Here is a 20,456-nt window from a genome sequence, read left to right as displayed (position 1 = left end):
CATATATTGCCCCTCCAGCTCCTGCTCCAAGTCCTTCATACAGTGTACCAGGACCAGCTCCAAGTCCTTCATACAGTGTACCAGGACCAGCTCCAACTCCCAGCTCCTCGTACGGGACGCCCCCTGCTCCTAGCTTTCCTTCTCAGTCATATGGTACACCTTTCTAGATGCGGCTGAATGTACCGCAAGAATTTGTCACAGGGCTTTTAGGGGGTAGGGTGTTGGGGGGCTGGGGGGAGGCTGGGTATTCTAGCCTTGGAGGTTCTTCCAGATTATAGGGTAGTCTTCCAGCCTTAAAAGAGTGTTCCAGATTGTAGAGTAGTGTCTCCAGACCTTGAAGACTGTTCCAGATTGGAAGAATAGTGTACTCCAGCCATAGAATAATGTTCCAGATTTTTGAATAGTGCTTTCCAGTCATGAAGATTGTTCCAGATTATGTCCTCCAGTCTGGAAGGGTGTTCCAGTTTAAAAGAATAGTGTATTTCAGCCTTGGGAGAATGTTCCAGATTATAGTGTCCTCCATCCTTAAAGGGTGTTCCAGATTGTATGGCAGTGTCTTCCAGCCTGAGAAAGGTGTTCCAAATTATATATAATAGTGTCATCCAGATTTCAAAAGACTTTAAAACCTACTTTGAAATGCTTATACCTCGTTTTTCTAGGACGTAAAAATACAGTTTAGTGTCCTATTGTCTGTAAAATATATTTATTTAATCCTCCTCTTTCAGATTTCTCTTAGTGTTTGAAAAATGATTCTGTAAAACGGGTAGGTATAATGGAAGATCTCTATAAAACAATCTATCAAACTCTTTCTTTGACTCCCTGTACTAGTGGGAATATTTATAGTGTTGTCACAAACTCCAACACAACTTTTGGTTACCACCATAGTGTCAGTTTTTCTAATAAGTATAACTAAACTTTAGATTTTTTGTTTTCTTATCCTTACTTTTGTCTTAATTGTATTTGAAAACACTTATAATATTGTTTCTGAAACTCCTGGAGTTGGTCTGCTCGCAAAATTGTATAAACTTTGCAACACTAGTACCAACCCTGACATCCAAATTGTAAATATAAGGACTAGTATATTTTTCATAATAAAGACTATATTTAACCAAAAAAAGCTTCCAAAATAGAGCAGTCTATAGCCTTCTCACTTTGAAATTTCAACAAAATCTAAGATAATCGTCGATACATGCCGTCGTATTCAGCTTAATTCTAACCAAACATTAACTGCTCACTGCAGTTTCCAAAGGTTATCATTGGTCAGATATTATTATAAGAACACTACAGCTGTTTCCCCTAATATTACAATTTCTACTAAATGATTTTCAACCATAGAAAATGGTAAGATAATGAATTATTGGCTAACTTACTTTTTTAACAATAAATCCATCTCGTCCGCCCCTTTACGATTTCTGCAATCGTATGATGACATTGTTGGTAGTGTCATATTTCCTCATTGATATTTATTTGTCTATTTATATTATTAATTATTTTATTTATTTATGTATTTATTTATTTATTTATTTATTTATTTAATTCTAATCAAGAGGTCTCCTTATGTATTCACCAATGTGTCCTATTCTACCATTTTTATCTATGTACTCTTATTATTATCCCGTATTCTAAAATTTATGAATACATTATAAAAACTAGAGAAGTAAAACTTTTATCTGAATGTTGGAAATTATAATATTTCGAAGCGAAGAACATTTTAAATATATTTATTCTAAACAGGTTCAATATGTTTCTTTACGTTGGCATCTGAACTTTGTATTACAAATAATGATAAAATATATTCTTGAAAAAAGAAAAATCGTATATATAGCGTATTAATGCCTCGTAATTTTAATGATTTAGAAGGAAATAAGAAACAACCAATTGAAAGAAGAAAAAATACATATTTTAATGATAAATTACGAGATATATTAAAAAATACGTAAGAAGTTCCACCAATGAACAGTCAAAAAAAGATTATATATATAATATATATATATATATATATATATATATATATATATATATATATATATATATATGCAACAAGGAGCTGAAGGAGACGTCATGTACTAGTAATTGTCCATTTATTAAACATGCTGACGTTTCGAGGACACAGCCTCATTTTCAAAGCTGAAAAACGTAATTATAATATATAAAAATATTACAAAGACTTAAGAATTAAGAAACCTTTTCAATTTAAAAAATATTTACACTTTAAACAAAAATTTAAAAATTAAACAATAAAAATAAAAAAACTAAAATGCAACAGACAGAATGAAAGAAATAGACCGCTACCTTTCAGGACGGGAAACTAAGGACCTAATGACATAAAAGACAGAGACAGGGGCACACTCAAGACAGGTACAGTGTTGTGGAGGTAGTTTGATTGTTTAAAGGCGGAACAAGCTTCTTGATATATAACGATTCGATTATTGCTAATTGATGAGGTGAGGTGGCTCTGGAGAGAATTTTAAGATGTTTTACATTCAATATGTTGTTTACAGATTTTTCGGCATGATCACGTACATTAGAAAATTCAGGATTAGTTAATTTATTGCCTGTTCTGTAACTAACTCCCCGATGACAATCAATTCTGACTTTTAGTAGGCCGAACGAGAAAGCCCCCACATTTTTCCCCACCTTACATTTGGGGCAAATATATAAATAAACAACATTGAAGACATCAAGGAGCTTAGTTTTTGTCTATAATTTTTGGTTTTTTCTTTTTATTGGGCTCCTTTTATTAGATGGAACTCTGTTGTAACAGAACATTTTACCAGTCACACACACACACACACACACACACACACACACACCACACACACACACACACACACACACATATATATATATATATATTATATATATATATATATATATATATATATTATATATATATGATATTATATATATTGTCAGGTTAAGTGGCTTTGTTGGAACAAGCGTATTCCGCTTGTTCCTTAGTATTGCTTGTTTTAACTGATAACCATTAACCTGTTTTCTGTTTTTTTTGGAGGGTCAAGTGAGTTGACGTGTGTCGGAAGATGTCTGATTTCACAGTCAGGTTCTGGAGGGCAGAACAACCAGTCGGTTCTGGAGCAGCAACGACCAGTCAGTCAGAGACAGTCCAGGTATGATTACCTGTGGACCAGCATGAGGCAGCGCCAGGTACTGGATACCTGGTTATTTAATTGAAGTCGTCGTATGGAGTATGACGTCGAGTTGGAGGTCGACAGCATTTGGCCAGCATTGGCGGTAGTTTTCGTTTTCTCGTCGAAAGGACGACATGTCGAGTACGACCTCACTGGGCAGCAGCAATGCGTGTTTTAGTCGTCAAGAGGACGACTTGTCGAGTGCGACCTCACTGGGCAGCAGCACTGGCGTTTTTTCGTCGTCGAGAGGACGACGTGTCGAGAGCGACCTCACTGGGCAGCAGCAGTGACGTGTTTTCGTCCAGTGGTCGAGGAGGATGTCCATATTGTTCCAAGGACGAGGTGGTTGCCGTATCGGCTCTGTCTAGATCGTCCGGCATTGGACTGTTGTTTCCTCATCGTTTAAAAAAAGTGTTCCCGTTTTGCTCTGACTATCATTATGCCGCTTCAGTGCTAATTTTAATTATTTAGAGTAATGCAGCTGGTTCATTTTGAATGTCTTTAATTTTGTGCCTGATTATTTTTTTTTTCTAATAACTTTGCATATAATGATGCAAATGGTCTGTTAATAACTTTGTGTTAATGTTATTTTTTTGACTGACTTACTGACTCATTTGTATAAAAAGTGTAAATAAATGTTATTGTAATAAATTAGTTTAAGGTTACTTTATTTGCTTGGTTAGTTTCCCTCCCTCCGTTGCTGGACTCTATCTCTGTCAGTTTTTCCAGTCCCGAATGTCTTGAAACTTAAAGAACCTGATGAGCCATTAAGACGGTTCATAACATATATATATAAAATATATATATATCAATAAAAATTATAAAAATCGTATATATAACGTATTAATGCCTTGTAATTTGGATGATTTAAAAAAGAAGCAATAAGTAACCAGTTGAAAGAAGGAAAAAGTATATACTGAAACGAGAAAATTACGATACATGTTTAAAAATATCAAAGAAGTTCCCTCATGAACCGTCAAAAAAGATAAAAACGTATACAAAATGTATTAATGCCCCGCAATGTGAATTATTTAAAACAAACCAATAAATAATTAATTGAAAGAAGGAAAAAGCATATATCGTTATGAGGAAATTATGGTATATATTCAAAAAAGAGAAGAAGAACGCATTAACCAATCTTCTGGGAGCCATTCGCTCAACCCTCAATAGCGACTTTCTAAATCGATATTAAACCCCCGAAAAACCAAATAGAGATAGATCTCGTGGTTTAAATAATTTATCAATCATCGATCTACGATTATAACCACTTAAACCTGATAAGTAATTAATAAAACGACGATTAAACCGCTAAAATAAGAAGCAGGGTCCACCCTCGACCAATGGCTGCCTCCCGTCGCCTACATTTGTTATGGTCGTAGATCCCGAGTGAGTAAAGTTTTCGCCCCAATAGATTTCGTCTATTTTCGTCTATTTTGACGGTTTTTTCGCTATAAAATGAAAGTATATTATATTTTCTGTATAAATAGATATTAATTTAGGTGTATATTACCTTAGGTCTATGGGAAATAAGGTTATTTATGCAGCCTCGGGTGAGGCTACGTACTAGTCTCGTCCATTTGTAAACAATGCTCTTGTTTTGTTTATTTTGTTTGTTAATATCCGTTATTTTCTGTTATTTAATGGATATTTTAAGCATATTTTACATGTTTTTAGTCCTAATATATGTTTTATCGGCTTTTTTCAGTTTTTTCGTATACTGCAGCGTAGGCCACAATGTTGTAGTTTTGGTTATTTTGTTGATAATTAGCCGTTATTTTCTGTTATTTAATGTATTTTATTTGTTCCGATACGTAATACAAACCACGGTCCTTTAACAATAGGAAGTAGCTAGCGGCAGCTGGAACGGTCGTAAGCTTCGAACAAGGGAGAACGGTAGTTAACTGCTTGTCCGACAGTCGCGCGCCGCGCGACTGGGAGGTAAACAAATCACTTTTGCTTTCGGCCGCGGGTGTGAAGGACGTGTTCGTCATCGCTCTCTGCCCGCTTCATCGTCGTATGCTTTGTTTATATTGTGTTTTCTACTAATGGTTTGTTTGACTTGGAAATGAAACTGTAAGTACACTGTTTTCATTTTCATTACTTAATTATGAACCAACATGGAGTTATCGCCGTAGATGCGGCGATTTCCTCTCTTTTCATGAATTGAACCTTGAATTATGCCTCGGTGCGAGGGCGGGCGCGCTCGCGCCGAGTCATGTATTTTTGGGCGAAAGTGTGTAATTGAAAAATGTAAGTACTCTTTTCATTATATGTTTCCTGTGCGTTCGTTACCGAGTGTGTGTTTGCGCTCGGCACGAGCCTTTTAATTTTGTATAATAGAATGCAATGAAAGTGGATTCGCAATTGCAATATTCTTTTCATTTTCATTTATTTATTTGCATGAAATTTAATTTGGATCAATTTTCGTTCTTACCCGGGAATTGATCCTTACGATTTTTTTATGTGAAATGAAATCGCAAGTGCAGTATTCTGTTTCATTTTCATATATATTTTATGATAGCATCATATTATTGGATCAAGTTTCCGTTCTTACCCGGGAATTGATCTTTTTCCCCTTTAAGTTCTATGAAGTGAATCGCAAGGCAGTATTCTGTTTCATTTTCATATTACTTTCACTGCTGTGCGGGGGTAGGGGAAGCGAAGGTCTGCCAGGAAGTCGTCGGAAAGCTCTCCCGCGACTCCCTTGGTATCCGATTCTTCGTCTTCCTTCCTGCCCCCCGCTCAGCTTCTTCGTTGTATTTTGTATTTGGGGTCTTCCTTGCGTTCGGGGTGGGCATGTCTTCCCCCCGTGCGTGAGGGAACCCCTCTTACTAATCTATCTATGTTACCGCAGGTGCTACATCCGTGGAGACGACCTTGGACAGGTATGGACCACCGCGGAGGCAGGGCGTGCTATCATCCACGGGCTGCTGCAGCGTCTAGCGAGGTCTGGGGCGGTCTCCACTACTACCAAACGGGCCGCTTATGCTGCTCCCCCCCCTCCTGGTCTACACTCCCCATGCTGTGTCGATGACGCCGTCTGCCGCTACTAGGGCCGCAGCCGTACCGAGGTGGGGTTGCCGCGCCGCCTGTTTTCTTCGTGTTGCCTGCCCCAGACTTCCGCTGTTCCAGCAGCTCGCCCCTGGACCGGCCGCCAGGACCCAGGTTCCGCTGGCTGCCGATGATTCTACGAGGCGATCGCTGGGCCTGCCGTACCTGCCGCTGATGTGATTCCCGCTGTTGGCTTGGCTGTCCCTTCTGGGTCTACCGCTGCCGCTGTTCCTGCCGCTCCTGAGCTGGTTGCTGTTCCTGCCGCTCCTGAGCTGGTTGCTGTTCCTGTCGCTCCTGATTCCTGTGCCTGTCCATGCTGGTCCTGCCCACGGTGTGTCTTCCCCAGTCCCAGGTCCTTACCGGACAGGTGCAGTCGGGCCCATGTTGCTTCGGCAACTGCCCCGGCTCCCTCCTGGGATGGAGGACCTGACGACTGTCCTGTCGAGAGCTGACGAGAAAGAGGAAGAGGAAGCTGTCATCTTCGTCTTCATCGTCTGCTGCTGCCTCTTCCCCTTCGACTTCTAAGGCCCATAAGCCGAAGAAGAAGAAGGCTGCCTTCCCCCCTAAGAAGTCTCCTTCGGGAACTTCTAAGGGCCCGTCCCACCTCGGTGGGACGGGGGGGTCCTTCTGCTGGTCCTCCTGCTCCTTCGGGAGCGGGGCCCGTCTCCCCTTCCGTAAGGAAGAGATAGTCGGGGACCAGAGGAGTATCGGTTAGCTCTGGTACTTCCTCGCCTGGTGCTAGCGGCGATGCCGCTACGCCAGGTTCCGGCTCGGTCTCTCGTTCGCGAGAGATCCCGAGTGTACGTTCTCCCTCGGGAGACCGTGCAGCCAAGTTTCGGCGCCAGAGTTCGCTCGGCGCCAAGACGCGGCACGGAGCAGAAGGCGGGTGAGAGACGCTCAGGTGACTCTTGCCAGGCCAGCGGCCGCTCTTGCAGCGACCAGCTGGTAACCCGGGTTTTCCCCCCTAAGAAGGCTCCTTCGGGACCTTCTAAGGGCCCGTCTCGCTCCGGCGATTCGGGGAGCTCTTCTGCTGGTCCTCCTGCTCCCTCGGGAACAGGGCCCGTCTTTTCTTCTACCAAGGAGAAGAAGACGGGGACCAGAGGAGTACCAGCTTCGGCTGGCACTTCCTCGCCTGGTTTTAGCGGTTCTGCCGTAAACCAGGATCCGCCTCGGCTTCTCGTTAGCGAGAAGTACCGAGTGGACGGTCTCCCGCGGGAGACCGTCCAGCCAAAGTCTTGACACTCGAGCTCGCTCGCCGCCAAGACCGAAGCGCGGAGCAGAAGACTGGCGAGTGTCGTGCAGACGACTCTCGCTAGGCCAGTGGACGCTCTCGCAGCGACCAGCTGGCTGCTCGGGTTGACGTGACGGTCGCTGACCAGCCACGGGTTGAGGCGAGGAAGGGGTCCCCAGTCCCCGTCGGTCGTCGGTACAGCCACGGCTGGTACCAGCGGCTCGACGCGCCGAGAGGACGCTCGCCGGTCTCACCGCGACAACGAGCCTAGCAGGTCACCTGACGCCGCTCCTATCGGGACCCGGGCGGAGACGTAAACCACAACAGCTCGCCTGACGCTAGACATCAGCGTCGACGTTCGCAGTCGAGCCGCTCGCCATAGGTGAGCGGCACGGCCAGGCCTGCAGATCGATCCCCACCGCGGGTTGGTGATCGGCTGCAGCCCCCCACGTACGCTGGTCCTGCCAGCGAGCGGGGGGGGAGGGGGGGAGCGTCAGGTCTGTCTCTCCACTACCTTCAACTTCCTCGGGGCTACACCGGGAAGAGCGAGGTAGCTAGGAGTGACCGTGAGAGGTGCGCCGCTCACGATCCCGTCACGACGCCGCACGTGCCACGTATGGTCTTAGGACCAACCAGGACGTACGCGCAAGTGATTGGAGGCGACCGTCAGGGGTGGGGGAGAGGGGGTAGCGTCAGTCCTGTCTCTCCGATACCTTCAACTTCCTCGGCATACGCCAGGAAGAGCGAGGTATATAGGAGTGATCGAGAAGATGCGCCGCTCACGATCCCGTCACGACGCCGCACGTGCCAGGTGGTCTTAGGACCAACCAGGACGTACGCGCAAGTGATTGGAGGCAACCGTCAGGGATCTGTGCTGGCCCTTCTTCTGAAGGAGGAGGGTCCTGGGAGCTGCTCTTGTTGGAGGGACTGGACGGTCCTACTCCTCAAGACGCTGTAGCTTCCGAGATTCAGAGTAACTTTACCCAGGTTATTGCACTGATTCGTCAGCACAACGACCGGGGGGAGGGGGAAGGATCGCCGCTCCCACCAGCAGAGCCCATGTCTCTGCTCGAGTCGTTTTGGGGCCCACGAGAGGGAACCCAAACCGACGGTGGGTTTGCCGCGATCGGAGCTTGGCCGATTCTGTCTTGAACCAGAGTCTCTCGTCTCCGGACAAGAAGGCTCTCTCAGTTCTGGACCGGTCGATCAAGCTACTTCCACCTCCTCTACTGCGACAGGCGGCGTTTCTACGTGTCTTCGGACACCGTATTTAAATACTCCTTCGGTCCTCCTGAGAGGTTTCGACCTCGACGAGGACTGAATGAGTCGGAGGACGGTATCGGCTCTCTCCTGTCAGGTGTCAATCAGCCCCACCCAGACGACGTTCACAGTGGCGGCAGACCCTTACCTACAGTGAGAGTTCGTAACCCTCCTCGGGAAAACGTTTTCTCCTGACGATACGTTTTCCCAGACTCTGAGAGGCCATCGCCGCAAGGCGATGGCTGCTCCTACTCTTCTCCAACTGCTAGTTCCACTGGGAAGGCGAGCGAGTATCCAATTCCTCCCCCATTCCCTCTCTCCTTACGGCTACGAGGGAAAGGGGAAGGATCCTACAGAGATTTCTCTGTAGGATCCCACGTTGGGGACTGCGCTACAGAGGGGGGACTTCGGGTCACTACCTGACGTAAGCCCGGTCGTTGAGGAGGGATCCTGCCCCATTCTCGATTTCTACGGGAATCGAGAGGACACCAGCCGATATCGTTTGACGAATTCGGTGGGGGTTTCGCAGACTGCTTAGAATTCTACGGAATTTCTAGCGCATTCAGAGTGTTAGAGTTTCTTACGATCTCCAAACACTTAGGCGAGACCACGGTCCAAAGTGAGCGAGACGGAGAATCCCCGATATGTTACACGATAATCGGGAACCTCGCCATATGCTCGAATTCCTGGAATTTCTAGCATTAGGAAGAAGACTGCTGCTGAAAAGAAGACATCTCACAGTAGGGCGACCAACCTGGAATAGAGAAGAACGGACGGGAATATCCAGTTTGTGGCTGGAACTATCGTCTTAGTATTCTGTTCACCATGAAGCTTTCCTTCGAGGAAGACTTCTCCTTCACTCTCTTTAATAGAGAACGAAGGTGGTCAATCTCCAATCCTTATTTTGTTTTCTTGAAGGAAAGAATTTAGGATGGAGATCGTTGTTCAGAATCCTACAAATATACTACGTATATTAACCTCGCGACATCATTCTGCTAAGCAGTTGAATGGTCCGAGGGGTAGCGCATATCCTGTTATTCTACGGATTGCGACTTAGACGAAAAGTATTCTAATTGAAATGCAACCCGGGTTGCCTGCAACCTCCCAGGAGTTTCCAGTTTCAATTTTATATACTTATGGTGTTGTCACAACAACACCATTTAAGCTTTTATATTTACCGAAATTCGTTTCGCTTAAATATAATGCTCGAGCATATCTTTTATGCTCTGTGGTTCTAGCCGAACGCATTCCTTCGTGGAAAGGATTACTTGGCAACTCAGGATGACGAGTCAGCGACAGCTACTGCGTATTGAATTGCCCGAGGCATTTCAGTATAGCTGCCGCTTTAAGATAGACGGTTGTTTATGTCTTTCTCACCTGCTTGGATTGAATAACAACCGTATCTCTGCCCAACAATCACGGACTTAAGTCTCTTGATTAACGGGGATTCTCTCATACATGAATGACTATCTACTGCTGTGAAACGCTAGTATTCATCGTCTTCGGTATTGCGAGAATTTTAAAAACAGATATCTATTCGATCTCATCTTTCTGTTTACCGCACGGTAACAGAATTCTGTAATAGTCTCTTGCTGCATCGTATCCCGATAAAATAAGGTGGGGAAGAGAGCGAATGATTTTTGCGGAATCTGAGTTTGTTTTTCCTCAAAATATCTTGTATTCGGAAGGGGTACAACAATTGTTCATTGTTCACCCCGGATTAGCAGATGTATTGAAAGACATCGCCTACTCCCGCACCTGCCAGCTCTACTTCCAAACGTTCAGCCCGATGAGAAGCAGTTCTTCAAGCGGCACTCCACCCTGTGTTCATTACTGAAGAACGCCCCGCTTTCATTGCACAACGGACAGCAATGAAATGGCGGTTAGCGTTTTCAGTCATTTGTAAGCACAGGTTTAGAATCTTGAGATTCCTTCTCTCGATTCAGCTGGAAGACGTAGGTTGCATTCATTGCCTACCTTCGTCTTCAATGTCACATAGTGTTGTTTCTCCTTAAGCTGAGATCCAACGTCTATGAGATTCCTTGCCATCAAGGGACCTCGGTCTTTTGAAGGCAATTGACTTTCGCCTTTTGAGCTTATGCATTAAGAGAATCATCGCCGTGCCGTCCGGCATCGGTGACTAACAAATATTTTATTTGTTTGGTCTCTCAGCATAACTCTTTAAAAGGGCGAAGGTCACGTGACTTACCCCTGATGCTTGGACACTTGCCTCTACTGATTCCGAACAACCAGTCAGTCGGCAGCTGTCAAAGCGCCCAAGTCAGTTACGAACTATGCTGTGGACTTAGTTCGGTTGTTCCAGAGCAATCATTACTTCGTCTTAATAGCTTGTCAGTATGAGTACTGTACATAACCAAAGTCGAGAAGAGGGATAGGTCATACGACTATTCCCTTCTTTTCGTCTTAGGTAACTGCATGACTTCTCTTGAGAAGTCAAGCACAAGGGATGGGGATTTGTGACGCTCGATTTCGTACCGATCTTCGTCAGCGGAAGACTCAGAAACCCGTTCGGTAACTGACGATGGGTTGGTCGAGTCCTTCACAATACCCTCCCTAATGGACTTCACCGCCTTCGATGCGAAGGAGATGCTGCCTTGTCCGCAAGAACTTCTCCTTGGCGCAGGTACTGAAGGCAGGGGTCTGGTCCCAACCAGACCACATGCCCTTCCTTCTACCTTCGGGATATTGCCCACCACGGTCCTTGGATCTTTTTCCTTGGGACCGTGGGGTGGCTGCTCAACACGTTGTGTAGCGAACCCAGACCCTCGCAGGCTGAAACAGACATCGAGTCCTGGTGTGACCGTAAAGAATGGATGGTGAATGAGAGTGTGACTGGCTCCTCTTCCCATCTTTTTCTTCCCCTCTACCTGTGGTTAGAGGACACGGTCGTCACCCTGCTGGATAAGGACAAGATGCAGGTGAGCTACTCAACAGAGCCCCATCCTATCCCTTTCACTAGGGATAGGAGCGTATATCCACCACTTCCTCCAACAAGGGGGAGGAAGTGGATGCCAGCTTGAGCAACCCATACTTTATGTTGCCTCTTGCAAACAGGAACAAGTTCTTGCTTGCTGGTACGAAGAGATACGCTTGCCTCTCTCTTAGTACTCGGCGCCCAGAGGTCTGACCATTGATCCTGCGGTGCACACCCCGATCCAGCGGACAGAGGCTTGGATTCCCTCCCTCGCTCTTACGACCAGGAGCATTCCAGGGATGGACGAACACCAGTCTGTTCATCAAAAGACTCAGATTCCTCCCACCAAGAAAGTGAGTCTTCCTATTGTTAAAGGACCGATGGTTTGTATTACGTATCGGAACAAATGACAATTTGTCGAAAATTGCATTTTTCCTAACTATACAAACCTGAGGTCCTTTACATATAGTCCCTCCTCATGCCACCCCTCACTCTGCGTATTTTGCATGGGCCAAAAGCAAAAGTGATTTGTTTACCTCCCAGTCGCGCGCGCGCGACTGTCGGACAAGCAGTTAACTACCGTTCTCTCCCTTGTTCGAAGCTTACGACCGTTCCAGCTGCCGCTAGCTACTTCCTATTGTTAAAGGACCTCAGGTTTGTATAGTTAGGAAAAATGCAATTTTCGACAAATTGTCATTTTTACCTATTTTTCCATGATTTTCATCATAATATACGTTTTTAAAAAAAAATAATTAAAAAAAAAAAATATCGGCTTTTTTTTTTTTTTTTTTTTTTTTTTTCTTTTTTTCCGTTTATTCTTATACTTCAGCATACCCCTATCGGTACCTTAGGGTCCGTGTACAGCTACGGTTTTATTAATATTAAAGCTTCTTCGTTTTTACTTATTTGTACTTTATAATTGATAAACTTTATTAAGTAATTTATTTTTAGGCCCAAACTTCACCTCAATATACTACTATTTTCAGGCTTCCCCGTAGGCCTATCTGGCATGTAGGTAAGTCTATGGTTACCGTAGATCTGCAGTAACCTATCGTGCTTATCTTATGATATTTATATATATTAAACTTCAGCGTCTTCCGGGTTTAATTGTTGCAGCCGGTTTGCTCTGCGTCCTAAAACAGGCTTTTTTGGTTTGCTTTGCGTCCTAAAACAGGATGTTTTCCGTTCGCTCTGCCTCTAAAAATGGCTGCTATGGTTCACTTTGCGTCTTCAAACAGGTTGTTTTTCGTTTGCTCTACGTCTTCAAACGGCCTTTTTTTTTGTTAGCTTTGCATCTTAAAACAGGCTGCTTTGGGTGGTCAGATGTCCATAAATACCCCAAATTGATTTTGGTCATGATCATCATTATTATTACATATTAAATTTGGTTCAGGCTGTCTGCCATTAACGGCGAGGGTTCGGTCATCGGCCGAGCGCCGGCGAACGTAAATCGCCATTAACCGAATAAATGGCTTTAACGTTGGTGAAAGTGGTTTTGAATTGGCTTAACGACTTCAAAAATCCAGTTAACGTTGTCTTTAGGCAAGCACTGTAAAACTGAAATGCTGTTAACCAGGGAGGACTTCCTGTAATTTTTCAGTTAACGGTGATTTTCTTATGCCAGTGTTCGGCTGATAACTAAAAGATCAACAAAAGTCGTTGGATTCATTAGCTAGATGTATTTAGAGTCGAATCCTCAGTAGTGGTATACATAGTTAGCCTACATTCCCAAATTCTAGCAATAGCACTGACGGTAAACTTTGTCCGCAGATTAAGTGATGGGAGAAATAGAGCTTGGTGCAGCTGCTGAAGCCACCATACAGGCTTACAGAGAGTTAGCGACAGATCCCGCTAAGCGCCTAGCACTAGCATTGGTAAGAATGCTTTGTATGCTTTTTGTAGTTAGTCTTTTAGAATTGTACTTTGAAATTTATCTTTACGCCTTGAATAGGATACATTTCTAATGTATTTTCTGTGGTTTTGACAGATCTCGTAACATTTTCAGAGATATGAATGAAGGTCTGTGTGTTATAAGGCAATTAGTCACTGATAATGAGATAAGTTATGCTAACAAATGTACCTAAATGACATTAGTATAAGGGCTATAACACATTCAGTTAGGAATACATACTGTATATGCCAGTATTCACTGAGGTCATCATTTTAAACCTTAAGCCTATGACAGCTGAGTAAAAACTGGACAATGGTTTATTGTTATCAAACAGCATTGTCCTCATGCTTTGTTAAAGCCAGAATTTTAGCCACGGCATTCCTTGTTTTGATTCTTTAAAGCCTCTGAAATCTTTTACATGGTTTTGTCCTATTTTTTTCAAACAGGCATCATAACATTTTTTATAATAATAGGCAATGATCAGTGGTGTAATCCTTCATGGGAACTTTCATTGTAACTACTAGGTGCATCGTGTTCCTTTTCTTACGATTAAATGCTCAAACTCCCCACTGACATGTATATATGAAAAGAGAGAACCTTTATTTCTATGATAGTATAATTTTGAGACCCTAACAGAAGTTACTCTGTCTTTTTCAGGATCGAACTTGCGTCCAGTTCTTAGCATACGTTGTCGCAGATGGAGAGGAAAGGTTGGTTCTTTTGGCCATTAAGACTTTAGCTTTGATCGCCGAGGCTAAAGAATGTCGGCCTTCTCTTGCAAACACATTTGGCGTCCTAGAAGCATTGCAGTCTGTGACTGAGTAAGTTCGGTAACTGCCATGTTTTGATTATTTAAGATTTTGTTTTACATTCATCTTAAAAGCATTCAGAGATACAAAAGAATGGAATCGCAAATTATTATGTTATCTTGGAGTGCTTTTTTAGTATAGTGTACATGTAGTGACTAAAATTTTATTTTGAAATGTTCCATTTACAACCTTCACTGCTATTTCTAAAGTTGTTCTCAGGTTTCCAAGTGTTTATTGGAAAGAATTAAATGTCTTGAATGTTTCTGAAACCAGTATATTGTTGTTTACACAAATTGCTACAGATCAAAATATCAGTACTATAACTGTAAATCATCTGTACTATTTGTTTTCCTGCTAACAGAGATTAGAGTAAACATTCTGAGTATATATATAGCGTTCTTTCCCATATGCACGGTTTCTGAAAGATGCGTACTTGTAATTTGTTAACACTTTAATGGTGTCTGTAAGGTTAAAGTTAACTGAATATTCTGACGCCTTATAGAGATGAAGAAAACTACAGCGAAGAAGTAAGAAACGAGGCAGCCGGTCTCTTCACGAGCCTCCAGTTCGCCCGCTGCGTCAAAAAGTCGCCGACGAAAGGAGACGACGCAACGGACAAAGGTACCGTGCCCGACGAGGTTGATAGCACTAAGAGCCAAGGAGAGGAAAAGCCATCCAAAAGTGGCAGCGTTAGCACCCCGGAGAAGAGCAATAGCGGTAGTGTGTCCCCTACTAGATCAGAAGTGAAGTCGGAGTCTCCCACGAAACAGAGCGACGTTTCCGAGAGCAGCCGACGAGGTAGCAGTGTCGATGGTGATAGTAGGTCCTTGTCTGTAGATGAGGTAAGGAGGTTATGTGAAAATTCCTCTTTCCTCTTTCAAAGCTTTTGCCTGTTTCTGTCGTTTTGGAGTGATTACTGTATTCGCTGTCATCAAAGACAGGAGGAGGTTATGTTCATTCATTTTGTTCCGATACGTAATACAAACCATCGTCCTTTAACAATAGGAAGTAGCTAGCGGCAGCTGGAACGGTCGTAAGCTTCGAACAAGGGGGAGAAACGGTAGTTAACTGCTTGTCCAACAGTCGCGCGCCGCGCGACTGGGAGGTAAACAAATCACTTTTGCTTTCGGCCGCGGGTGTGAAGGACGTGTTCGTCATCGCTCTCTGCCCGCTTCATCGTCGTATGCTTTGTTTATATTGTGTTTTCTACTAATGGTTTGTTTGACTTGAAATGAAACTGTAAGTACACTGTTTTCATTTTCATTACTTAATTATGAACCAACATGGAGTTATCGCCGTAGATGCGGCGATTTCCTCTCTTTTCATGAATTGAACCCTTGAATTATGCCTCGGTGCCGAGGGCGGGCGCGCTCGCGCCGAGTCATGTATTTTGGGGCGAAAGTGTGTAATTGAAAAATGTAAGTACTCTTTTCATTATATGTTTGCCCTGTGCGTTCGTTACCGAGTGTGTGTTTTGCACTCCGGCACGAGCCTTTTAATTTTGTATAATAGAATGCAATGAAAGTGGATTCGCAATTGCAATATTCTTTTCATTTTCATTTATTTATTTGCATGAAAATTTAATTTGGATCAATTTTCGTTCTACCCGGGAATTGATCCTTACGATTTTTTTATGTGAAATGAAATCGCAAGTGCAGTATTCTGTTTCATTTTCATATATATTTTATGATAGCATCATATTATTGGATCAAGTTTCCGTTCTTACCCGGGAATTGATCTTTTCCCCTTTAAGTTCTATGAAGTGAATCGCAAGGGCAGTATTCTGTTTCATTTTCATATTACTTTTCACTGCTGTGCGGGGTAGGGAAGCGAAGGTCTGCCAGGAAGTCGTCGGAAAGCTCTCCCGCGACTCCCTTGGTATCCGATTCTTCGTCTTCCTTCCTGCCCCCCGCTCAGCTTCTTCGTTGTATTTTGTATTTGGGGTCTTCCTTGCGTTCGGGGTGGGGCATGTCTTCCCCCCGTGCGTGAGGGAACCCCTCTTACTAATCTATCTATGTTACCGCAGGTGCTACATCCGTGGGAGACGACCTTGGACAGGTATGAGACGGCACCCCGCGGGAGGCAGGGCGTGCCTAGCATCCACGGGCTGCTGCAGCGTCTAGCGAGGTCTGGGGCGGTCTCCACTACTACCACGGCCGCTTATGCTGCTCCCCCCCCTCCTGGTCTACACTCCCCATGCTGTGTCGATGACGCCGTCTGCCGCTACTAGGGCCGCAGCCGTACCGAGGTGGGGTTGCCGCCGCCGCCTGTTTTCTTTGTGTTGCCTGCCCCAGACTTCCGCTGTTCCAGCAGCTCGCCCCTGGACCCGGCCGCCAGGACCCAGGTTCCGCTGGCTGCCGATGATTCTACGAGGCGATCGCTGGGCCTGCCGTACCTGCCGCTGATGTTGATTCCCGCTGTTGGCTTGCTGTCCCCTTCTGGGTCTACCGCTGCCAGCTGTTCCTGCCGCTCCTGAGCTGGTTGCTGTTCCTGTCGCTCCTGATTCCTGTGCCTGTCCATGCTGGTCCTGCCCACGGTGTGTCTTCCCAGTCCCAGGTCCTTCCGGACAGGTGCAGTCGGGCCCTGTTGCTTCGGCAACTGCCCCGGCTCCCTCCTGGATGGAGGACCTGACGACTGTCCTGCGAGAGCTGACGAGGAAGAGGAGAGAGGAAGCTGTCATCTTCGTCTTCATCGTCTGCTGCTGCCTCTTTCCCCTTCGTTCGGACTTCTAAGGCCCATAAGCCGAAGAAGAAGAAGGCTGCCTTTTCCCCCCTAAGAAGTTCTCCTTCGGAACTTCTAAGGGTCCCGTCCCACCTCGGTGGGACGGGGGGTCCTTCTGCTGGTCCTCCTGCTTCCTTCGGGAGCGGGGCCCGTCTCCCCTTCCGTAAGGAAGAGATAGTCGGGGACCAGAGGAGTATCGGTTAGCTCTGGTACTTCCTCGCCTGGTGCTAGCGGCGATGCCGCTACGCCAGGTTCCGGCTCGGTCTCTCGTTCGCGAGAGATCCCGAGTGTACGTTCTCCCTCGGGAGACCGTGCAGCCAAGTTTCGGCGCCAGAGTTCGCTCGGCGCCAAGACGCGGCACGGAGCAGAAGGCGGGTGAGAGACGCTCAGGTGACTCTTGCCAGGCCAGCGGCCGCTCTTGCAGCGACCAGCTGGTAACCCGGGTTTTTCCCCCTAAAAAGGCTCCTTCGGGACCTTCTAAGGGCCCGTCTCGCTCCGGCGATTCGGGGAGCTCTTCTGCTGGTCCTCCTGCTCCCTCGGGAACAGGGCCCGTCTTTTCTTCTACCAAGGAGAAGAAGACGGGGACCAGAGGAGTACCAGCTTCGGCTGGCACTTCCTCGCCTGGTTTTAGCGGTTCTGCCGCTAAACCAGGATCCGCCTCGGCTTCTCGTTAGCGAGAAGTACCGAGTGGACGGTCTTGCGCGGGAGACCGTCCAGCCAAAGCCTTGACACTCGAGCTCGCTCGCCGCCAAGACCGAAGCGCGGAGCAGAAGACTGGCGAGTGTCGTGCAGACGACTCTCGCTAGGCCAGTGGACGCTCTCGCAGCGACCAGCTGGCTGCGTCGGGTTTGAACGTGACGGTTCGCTGACCAGCCACGGGTTGAGGCGAGGAAGGGCTCCCGCGGTCGTCGGTACCAGCCACGGCTGGTACCAGCGGCTCGACGCGCCGAGAGGACGCTCGCCGGTCTCACCGCGACAACGAGCCTAGCAGGTCACCTGACGCCGCTCTTATCGGGACCGGGCGGAGACGGTAACCAGCAACAGCTCGCCTGACGCTAGACATCAGCGTCGACGTTCTCAGTCGAGCCGCTCGCCATAGGTGAGCGGCACGGCCAGGCCTGCAGATCGATCCCCACCGCGGGTTGGTGATCGGCTGCAGCCGCCCCACCCCCCCCGTACGCTGGTCCTGCCAGCGAGCGGGGGGGGAGCGTCAGGTCTGTCTCTCCACTACCTTCAACTTCCTCGGGCTACACCGGGAAGAGCGAGGTAGCTAGGAGTGACCGTGAGAGGTGCGCCGCTCACGATCCCGTCACGACGCCGCACGTGCCACGTATGGTCTTAGGACCAACCAGGACGTACGCGCAAGTGATTGGAGGCGACCGTCAGGGGAGAGGGGGTAGCGTCAGTTTCTGTCCTCTCCGATACCTTCAACTTCCTCGGCATACGCCAGGAAGAGCGAGGTATATAGGAGTGATCGTGAGAGATGCGCCGCTCACGATCCCGTCACGACGCCGCACGTGCCAGGTTGGTCTTAAGACCAACCAGGACGTACGCGCAAGTGATTGGAGGCAACCGTCAGGGATCTGTTGCTGGCCCTTCTTCTGAAGGAGGAGGGTCCTGGGAGCTGCTCTTGTTGGAGGGACTGGACGTCCTAACTCCTCAAGACGCTGTAACTTCCGAGATTCAGAGTAACTTTACCCAGGTTATTGCACTGATTCGTCAGCACAACGACCGGGGGGAAGGATCGCCGCTCCCACCAGCAGAGCCCATGTCTCTGCTCGAGTCGTTTTGGGGCCCGAGAGGGAACCCAAACCGACGGTGGGTTTGCCGCGATCGAGCTTGCCGATTCTGTCTTGAACCAGAGTCTCTCGTCTCCGGACAAGAAGGCTATCTCAGTTCATGGCCCGGTCGATCAAGCTACTTCCACCTCCTCTACTGCGGACAGCGGCGTTTCTACGTGTCTTCGGACACCGTATTTAAATACTCCTTCGGTCCTCCTGAGAGGTTTCGACCTCGACGAGGACTGGAATGAGTCGGAGGAGACGGTATCGGCTCTCTCCTGTCAGGTGTCAATCAGCCCCACCCAGACGACGTTCACAGTGGCGGCAGACCCTTACCTACAGTGAGAGTTCGTAACCCTCTCGGGAAAACGTTTTCTCCTGACGATACGTTTTCCCAGACTCGAGAGGCCATCGCCGCAAGGCGATGGCTGCTCCTACTCTTCTCCAACTGCTAGTTCCACTGGGAAGGCGAGCGAGTATCCAATTCCTCCCCCATTCCGCTCTCCTTACGGCTACGAGGGAAAGGGGAAGGATCCTACAGAGATTTCTCTGTAGGATCCCACGTTGGGGACTGCGCTACCAGGGGGGACCTTCGGGTCCTACCTGACGTAAGCCCCGGTCGTTGAGGAGGGATCCTGCCCCATTCTCGATTTCTACGGGAATCGAGACCACCACCAGCCGATATCGTTTGACGAATTCGGTGGGGTTTCGCAGACTGCTTAGAATTCTACGGAATTTCTAGCGCATTCAGAGTGTTAGAGTTTTTCTTACGATCTCCAAACACTTAGGCGAGACCACGGTCCAAAGTGAGCGAGACGAGAATCCCCGATATGTTACACGATAATCGGGAACCTCGCCTATGCTCGAATTCCTGGAATTTCTAGCATTAGGAAGAAGACTGCTGCTGAAAGAAGACTATCTCACAGTAGGCGACCAACCTGGAATAGAGAAGAACGGACGGGAATATCCAGTTTGGCTGGAACTATCGTCTTAGTATTCTGTTCACCATTGAAGCTTTCCTTCGAGGAAGACTTCTCCTTCATCTCTTTAATAGAGAACGAAGGTGGTCAATCTCCAATCTTATTTTGTTTTCTTGAAGGAAAGAATTTAGGATGGAGATCGTTGTTCAGAATCCTACAAATATACTACGTATATTAACCTCGCGACATGATTTCTGCTAAGCAGTTGAATGGTCCGAGGGGTAGGCGCATATCCTGGTTATTCTACGGATTGCGACTTAGACGAAAAGTATTCTAATTGAACTGCAAACCCGGGTTGCCTGCAACCTCCCAGGAGTTTCCAGTTTCATTTCAATTTTATATACTTATGGTGTTGTCACAACAACACCATTTAAGCTTTTATGTTTACCGAAATTCGTTTCGCTAAATATAATTGCTCGAGCATATCTTTTATGCTCTGTGGTTCTAGCCGAACGCATTCCTTCGTGGAAAGGATTACTTGGCAACTCAGGATGACGAGTCAGCGACAGCTACTGCGTATTGAATTGCCCGAGGCATTTCAGTATCAGCTGCCGCTTTGAGATAGACGGTTGTTTATGTCTTTCTCACCTGCTTGGATTGAATAACAACCGTATCTCTGCCCAACAATCACGGACTTAAGTCTCTGAT

The 20,456-nt window shown here is 46.5% G+C and overlaps 2 protein-coding genes across 2 annotated transcripts in view; both read left to right on the top strand.

The window, feature by feature from the left end:
• Positions 1-919, top strand: part of LOC135204481 (uncharacterized) — an 8,279-nt gene extending 7,360 nt beyond the window's left edge. The window contains exon 3 of the mRNA XM_064234659.1: positions 1-919. This exon is cut by the window's left edge and continues 708 nt beyond it. Within this exon, the coding sequence (XP_064090729.1) occupies positions 1-167 (167 nt within the window). The 3' untranslated portion in view covers positions 168-919.
• A 3,487-nt stretch (positions 920-4,406) lies between these two features.
• LOC135204778 (armadillo repeat-containing protein 1-like) overlaps positions 4,407-20,456 on the top strand; it is a 29,536-nt gene continuing 13,486 nt past the window's right edge. The window contains exons 1-4 of the mRNA XM_064234954.1: positions 4,407-4,535; positions 13,397-13,500; positions 14,175-14,338; positions 14,829-15,168. Of these exons, the coding sequence (XP_064091024.1) occupies positions 13,405-13,500; positions 14,175-14,338; positions 14,829-15,168 (600 nt within the window). The 5' untranslated portion in view covers positions 4,407-4,535; positions 13,397-13,404. The remainder of the gene's footprint in view (positions 4,536-13,396; positions 13,501-14,174; positions 14,339-14,828; positions 15,169-20,456) is intronic.

The sequence above is a fragment of the Macrobrachium nipponense genome, chromosome 47, assembly GCF_015104395.2.
Source record: "Macrobrachium nipponense isolate FS-2020 chromosome 47, ASM1510439v2, whole genome shotgun sequence".
Lineage (NCBI taxonomy): Eukaryota > Metazoa > Arthropoda > Malacostraca > Decapoda > Palaemonidae > Macrobrachium > Macrobrachium nipponense.
This window is presented reverse-complemented; position numbering and strand designations above follow the sequence as displayed.